Source organism: Hydra vulgaris, chromosome 09 (genome assembly GCF_038396675.1).
Source record: "Hydra vulgaris chromosome 09, alternate assembly HydraT2T_AEP".
Lineage (NCBI taxonomy): Eukaryota > Metazoa > Cnidaria > Hydrozoa > Anthoathecata > Hydridae > Hydra > Hydra vulgaris.
The window spans coordinates 48,637,409-48,645,414 of record NC_088928.1 but is presented as its reverse complement, the minus strand read 5'-3'; the positions used below and the strand labels follow the sequence as shown (position 1 = coordinate 48,645,414).

General features: G+C 28.0%; 1 protein-coding gene across 1 annotated transcript; it reads left to right on the top strand.

Annotated features, from left to right (window-relative positions):
- Nucleotides 1-576: 576 nt before the first annotated feature.
- LOC124810915 (UPF0669 protein v1g209471) lies at nt 577-1,550 on the top strand. Its single transcript, XM_065805950.1, has one exon. It carries the CDS (start codon nt 666-668, stop codon nt 1,221-1,223), a length of 558 nt encoding a protein of 185 aa, XP_065662022.1. The 5' UTR covers nt 577-665; the 3' UTR covers nt 1,224-1,550.
- Nucleotides 1,551-8,006: the final 6,456 nt, after the last annotated feature.

The window sequence follows — 8,006 nt, the reverse complement described above, 5'->3', positions numbered from 1 at the left end:
TCAAAAAACGACACTAAGTTGTGGCGGGAAAGCAACAATGAACAGATTTTTAGGCGCTGTGACTTGTTTGTTTCACTGTATTCATGTGTTAACTTTTTGCTTAACTTCCAGAGTTTCCCAAGCTGGTGCAAATGAAATTGAACTGTTTTATCTCTCGCATCAAACCTTAAGACAAGAGCTTAGCATGTCTGACTTAAATCTTGGTTGAATGCCAGCTTTATATCGTATTGTTGATCGTTAATGCTCTTGCAGAGCAAGGTTCATCTTTCAAATTTTTATTTCCATTTCTTTTTTACCTGATCGGTCCGTTCAGCTACAGTGCCTTCCTCAAAAACCGCGCATATCTTACAATATACTTCTGCAGCTTTGGTGCCAAATTTAAGTTCATTAAAAAGGTACCCAAAGTACCCCAACCTACACTCTGTTTAAGGAATATAGTTTATAGTAGTTAACAATAAATTAAAAACTGCTCGAACTTTATTGATTGCCTGTATATTTATTTATCAAAAACGTTTTTTTTTTAAAAAAAAAATAAGATAAGAAGGCGGTGACTGCCGTTTTTTCCGTTAATCAGAAAACTTATTCTGTAAATTAGTACCGTAGCGGAGTGTGCAATGTAACGAATAAAAAGGTTATTAATTTAATAGTATATTGTAACTATCATTATGAATGTGTATAAAATGAATTATGGCTTTGTATTAATATTGATAGCTTTACAAATTTTATCGACAAGTACTGAAAGAATATTGTTTTCTATTTCATCAGAGGTTGGAGCTGGAAATTATTCAATTTATAAACTTGAAGAACCAGGAGATGTAACCATTGTTTTAAAAACTCTTATTGGAGATGCTGACTTATATGTCTCTGAGTTTAAGAGTAAAGCAGATTTTATGAATTATGATTTGTCTTCTGCAACGTGTGGGCTTGATATTATAGGTCTTCCACATTATTATTCAAGACCAACATTTATTGCAGTGTATGGACATGTTCACTCTCCCACATCTAAATATAAACTTACAGTGATTATGAATTACAGTTCATGGGACGATTTTCATTTAAACTCTGATGAGAATAATTTTTCTGAGACACAATACGAAAAATCAGAGTTTAACGCTAATGCAGATTTAGAAGATATTAAAATAGACAATGGTTGGAGTTTTTCTAGTGTTTTATGGGGTATTTTAGAAACTTTTTTAAAAATTCTTCTGGAAGTTGTTTTGTGAATTTAAAACTTTTGATATAAAGAAAAAATACATTTGCAATTATTTTTGTCATAAATCAAAATAATGGAACAGATATTTAGTAAGCTTTTCACTGTCCTATTCATTTCATACTCTAAACTCTGGCCATATATTTAAATTAATTATATTATGTTACCACAGTTTTAAAAAATAACAGAATAATCAACTATTCATATAGCAATTTTTAAGACTGTTAAAGTGACCTCACTATAACTCAATTCTTATCTTTTTAAATTACTAATTAATACTTAAATGTACATATCAATATTTTTACTTAAGAGAAACCACTTAGTAATGAAGTTCTATTTCCTTTCCGTGTTTTTTTTTTTTTAAATATATAAAAAATTGTTTTTGCTTAACTCTCTTGTTTATAGATAGTGTGTGTGCGTGTATAAACATATATACAATATATATGTAATCATAAATATACGAATGCAGCCTTATATACACACTGTTGACATCATACTGAAATAGGTAACTGCAGGGGCTTTAGTACATACATTGACTGACTATCTAAGTAGAACAAGCTGCTGCTACATCAACTTGATTGACAGTTTGGGTTGGAGCAGAAATAAATTTTTGCATTATTCTTCAGGGTTTTTTTTCCTGAAAATCTAAATTGCACTAAATTATACATATTGTACATTGTATATATTTTTGTATATATATATATATATATATATATATATATATATATATATATATATATATATCTTTTTAATTTTTTGCAATTTAAAAGTTTTAAGTCATTAAAAAAGCAATAAGCGCTAAAAAAAAGCATGTTCAATAGCAAAATTTAAAATAATTAATTTTAACATTTTAAACATGATTAGTGGTAGTGCAAACACATATTGTTTTTATTAATAAAATGATCTTGTTTATATATATATATATATATATATATCTATATATATATATATATATATATATATATATATATATATATATATATATATATATATATATATATATAAACAACACCATTTTATTAATAAAAATAATACATGTTTGTACTACCACTAATCGTTTTTAGTTAATTATTTATTTTAAATTTTGCTATTGAACATTCTACTTTTTAGCATTTATTGCTTTTTAAATGACTTAAAACTTTTAAATTGCAAAAAATTGAAAAGTGAAATGTTTTTTGTAACATAAAAATTGTACTCCGAAGCATTTACTAGCTATGATTAAGGATTGTTCCATTAAAATCAAAAAGCATTTATGAAGAAATTTATTTTTTCTAAGGTTACTAATAAAAGGATTTTCATTTAAAGGATGTTGTTAGTAAATTACCTGATCCAAAATATATATCTGAAAAAAGGGCACATGCTTTTTTAAAAGTTTATTATTGATTAATTAATATACAATATATAATAATTGTATTGTGTACCACTGATCTGGGTATCAATTCTCCCTTACATGGAAAACATTGATACCCAGTACAATAATAGTTAACTTTTACAAACTCATTTCTACAAACCTACACAATCAAACTTCTATTTATACTAGGCTAGGGTGAAAATTACTTTTTTTGAAAATTTCTCCTGTTATCCCCTAGGTTTGTTCTATATAATGAAATAACATTAGATTTAAAATATTTTTGAATAAAAAGTTTTTTTAAGGGTTGTAACTGACCCTTGAATGTTTAATGAATGAACCCTGACCACGATGACATAATTGAAAGGAAATTTTTTTTGAATAATATTAGGATCTTGTTTAATATTTGAGAGTCAGTTGACCCTTAAAAATATTTTAAATCCAGTTTTATTTTATTATATAGAACAAATCTAGGGGTTTAAAAGAAGGAATTAAAAAAATAATTTTTGTCACACCCTAATGTATCAACTTTTTATGCCCATATATATATATATATATATATATATATATATATTATATATATATATATATATATATATATATATATATATATATATAAATTGTACTAGTGTATCCTACAAACAAGTTATGGTAGTGCATTTTACAGGAACAGTTGTGACAGTTTAGGTACAATTAAGGATTACGTATGGATTTAATGAGATTTTTGAATTCAATTCGGTAGTTTTTACTGATAAAGGTTTTTTAGCTCATTTGTCATTGATCATCTAATGGAATAATACTAAGTTGATTTTAACAAAAAAAAGTTAGCTTGTGTAAGTTTATCTATAATAAGAATATACATATATCAATAAAAATATATGCATAATCAATAAAAAGATATATATATCAAAGTTCAAATGAACAAATTTTAATCAAACAAATCACAAAAAAAAAATGAAGTTAATTATGTTGGTAAATTTATCAGCATTAAACACGGTAAAAATATGATTGAGAACGTTTTTTCATTTTTTGTACCCAAACTTATTAAACTTGTTGCGGGGATTACTGGCATTGGTGGTAGCTTGCAGTTTATAACAGGAATGCTGGTATTGGCGGTGTTGGCGTTTATAAAAATAGTATTTGTAGGGCGGCAGCACTTGTGGTCGCAGATCCGAAAGCGTTCGTATTGACGGACTAGTTGATTTCTTGTTCAATTTTTTTTTGTTATTTAAAAGTAGCTTTGATGATTTTTTGTTCTTTAGCCAAATTGATAGGATCGATACATTGTACTATATCGGACAGTCTACGGATGATAAAACGAAAGAGTTTATCAAGAAAAGGCCTGTAGTTTGTTTTTGTTTTTCTTCATCAAGTTAATGGGCAGGCGTACTATTTTCAGAGATGTATATTACTTTGAAGAATTTTGCGTTCTGGTGGCTTCCTGTCTTTAACGCTCTGATTTGCTTGGGTAGAAAGACATACCTGAAGAAGATTAACTAACGTATTACCATCATTTTTACTATTAAAATTGATAAAACATCATTTAAGACATTGAAAATTTAATGTCACTCTAGAACTTGTTTTTGCAATCTACTAATAAGGTTTGAGTTAGATTGATCTATTTGTTAACTTGTTGTGCTGCTAATCGACGCATTACTCTCGACTGCCTTCTTCAAAACTAGATAATTTACCAGGAAAAGTAATCCCCTAGACAAATTCCCCGGAAAAGTAACACTGATTTAGTGTTACTTTTCCGTGTAAAAATGAATTTTATTGGTAGTTTATATTTATAGAATTTTTCATGACAAAAAGTAAAGCATTAGTAAACAATTAGTAATATAAGTTTTTAGTATTTTTTGAACACGTTTTGCTAGAAAAGTCTTACTGAAATGAAAATATATGGGCGGCGAAACACTTATCAGTTGCTTTTGATGATAATACTTTTATATTTTCTTTACCGTCATTACTATCATAGCTACCACATTACATCATTACCATCGTTGCCGTATTTAAAAATTTAATTTTAAACTTGCGCATGCTGGATTAAAAATAATTTTAAGGTTTGAAAAAGAAAAGATTTGAAAAACAAACTTTTAAGATGTTTTTAAAAGGACGCTCTAGATGCTTTGTTTAATCGAGAAGAAAACTACTACTGGTGAAAGTATAAAAATGTTATATTTTTATCTATAGTCATCTCTAAAAACATCATTTAAAATTAAATTGTTAATAATATTAGATTGGTACTACTATTAAATTGTTATTAATATTAAATAGGTACCTACTAATATTAAATAAAATGTTTTTTTTTCTTTAGGCTTTTCTTTCATTTCTTGCTCTTTAGAATCAAAAGATATATAAGTTTAAAAAATAGTCTTTAGATAGATTTTTCAATAAGATATGTATGGGCCTCCAAAGTTGTGTCTAATTAATCAAAAGTAGAAATGGGCTTCTAAAGTTATGTCTGATTAATCAAAGGTAAGGGTGGACCACGCTACTATGTGAAAATTATAATAAAATATTTTGCTACCTTATAAGTAAAGTGATTTTAGTAAAATAAAGAGCTTTACTAAGCAAACCCAGTAAGCACTCGTCGTCCGGGAACGTCTCACGAACGTCCAGGCGTCCGTAAGATATCCAATGGACGTCCCCCGGACAACTCATGCCCACTGGGAAAAAAGCATTTAAATAGGATTTTTAAAGAACAACGTTGGCAGAGTGTACAAACAATAACACTGTCAGTTAGGGTTGTACCGGGATTTTTGGAATTCCAGCCAAATCCGATTTTGCAAGAATCGGTAATAAAATTCCGGCCGGAGCGAGAATTATATTTATGAAATTTTTTACCTTCAAGAAATATTAAAAATGAAAACCTGCACCTTAACATCGTGGCTACATAATATATATTTATAACCTATAATATACATACATTATCGGACAAAACATGGTGGACAAACTCAAGTTTAGAACAAAAGTTGATCAAAAGCTAAAAAGAACTAGTAAAACAATTGTACATATTAATTTTTAAATAGTTCATTATGTTCTTAACAAAATTTAAAACGTTTGAAACATACTAAGAATCACAAAAAAAAATTATAACACATTTTTATAACACATTTTTCTCAGCAAACAAGGTGGACAAATCAAAACGAAGCTTTTTTTATAAGATTTTATTGTCTTTATTCAATTTACCGTATTCTTTTGTTTTCACCTTTATCATAACATTACTCTAAAATAATAAAATAGATTTTGGAACGTCTGACCAATTATTTTTTTAATTTAATGGCTTACGACAAATTAAGAAGTGTTTTATGTGAAAATATTATTAAAGATTTTAAAAGCGGAAAACGTCAAGCTGAAATTTGTAGAAAATATAATATAGCTAAATCGACTATAAGCAAAACTGTCAAATCATTTGAATCTCGTGACTGCTATAAAACAAACATCGGGGCGGACGTTCAAGAAAAACATCACAAAGACTAGATTGAATAATTGCTAAAGAGCTTAAAAAAGATCCATTTTTTGGCATCCACAAAATTACCCGAAAAACTTGAACTGCAAATCTCTAATCGCACCTTGCGACGAAGAGCTAAAGAAGCAAAATTGTTTTCTCGAATGCCTGCCAAGAAACCACTAACTTCTTTTAAAAATAGAAAGCTAAGACTTGCTTTTGCCAAAACACACCAAAATTGGACTGTAGACCAGTGGAAAAACATACTTTTTAGTGATGAATCAAAATGTAACCTTTTTAGAAGCGACGGCAAGAAGCGAGTCTGGGGACCAAAGAACACCAAATTCAATACTAAATATACCAAGAAGAGTGTTAAGCATGGAATGTCTGCTATGGTTTGGGGATATTTCTCAGCACTAGGAACTGGTCCTTTCCACAAAATTAATGGAATTATGGACCGCTTTGTTTACAAAGATATAATGGAAGATGTTATGTTACCACATGCGGAATGGGAGATGCCCCTAAAATGAATTTTTCAACAGGACAATGATCCCAAACATACGTCAAAAATTGTAAAACATTGGTTCAGTGAACAGAATATCACCATAATGGAGTGGCTTGCACAAAGCCCTGACTTGAATCCTACAGAATATTTGTGGGAAATAATTGACAATAAGATTGAGCGTGCAAATGTGAAGACCAGTGAGGAATTATTTGAACAAATCGAGAGGGCCTGGCGAGAGATTGATATGAGAATTGTTGACTCATTAATTGAGTCTATGCCTCGAAGAATGAAAGCAGTAATTAAAAGTAAAGGAGGTGCTACCAAATGTTAAGTTAATTTTTGAATTTTTTCGAATTTTCAGTCAATTTTTTGAATTTCCACCAAAGTTTGTTTCGTCCAAAGAAAAATGTAGTTTGATAGGGAAAATGTGTTTTAAAACTTTTTTTAGTGATTTTTAGTATGATTCAAAAGTTTTAAGTTAATTTAGTAGTAGTAGAAGTAATGTCGTTTTTAAAGTAGTTTCTAGACTTTTCTACGCGCGGATCAGTATTCCACGCGGTCTTTTAAGCAAGGTCTGCAAGCGAATTAGAGCTGATAAATTTTTAACTTCAAGAGAAATTGATGTTGTTCATTGTTTAATTTTACTATAAAATTTTTTGCTATTGTTTGTTTGTTGTTGGTTGTTTGTATTTTTTTGATTTTTGTAGCCTGTTTCCTTTTCTTTAAATAAAATAAGACTGTTATTTGTGGACATGAAAGTGTATTTACATAAATTTGCGTATATTTCAGTATATTTTATATTTCTCTGTATCTATATGTATATATTCTTTTAGATAAAAAAAAATAAGGTATAGAAAATAGTAAAATAGAAAATACAAAAAAGTAGTAGAAAGTAAAAAAAATTATGTTGGAAGTTGTTAAAAGAATATTTTGTTATGCTTCTTTTTAATGTATCTGAATATATATTTAAATTTTTAAATTTGTTCTTAAATGGTTTCATTTTATTATTAAGTTAGAAAAAAGTAAACAAACTGACATTGCCAAAAAGATATGGATATTAATAAATCCTAAATTAAATTGTTAGAGGTTTTTAGTTTGAATAATAGTTGTAATAAATTGTTTTAATTTTTGTTTATTAATTTTTGACCTCAATGGTAAACCAGTGGTTAAGGTAATTACTTAAATTGTAGAGATTTATATATCATATGAGGCGCCTCAGAGGAAAAGGTACCAAGTCTTAGTTTCTAGTTACAGAGATATTTGACATAATAGTTAGTCAGTTCAAAAATTTCAAAAACGAGATTATTGTTTTTTTTATAGTTTTATCATATTACAATACATATTAGGTGTTTTTTTGTGAAAAAATTTTTTTCGTAGTTGCAAAAAAGGATTTTTTTTAAATGTGGAAAAGGTACCAACTCTTCATCAGAACTGTTTTGATAATGTTCTCTCCTCTAGAAGTAAAGAACTCTTTTTTAATTATTTTTTTGCCAGT

Coding starts and splice junctions, on each gene's coding strand:
- LOC124810915 (XM_065805950.1), top strand. CDS start 666: ATGAATGTGTATAAAATGAATTATGGCTTTGTATTAATATTGATAGCT.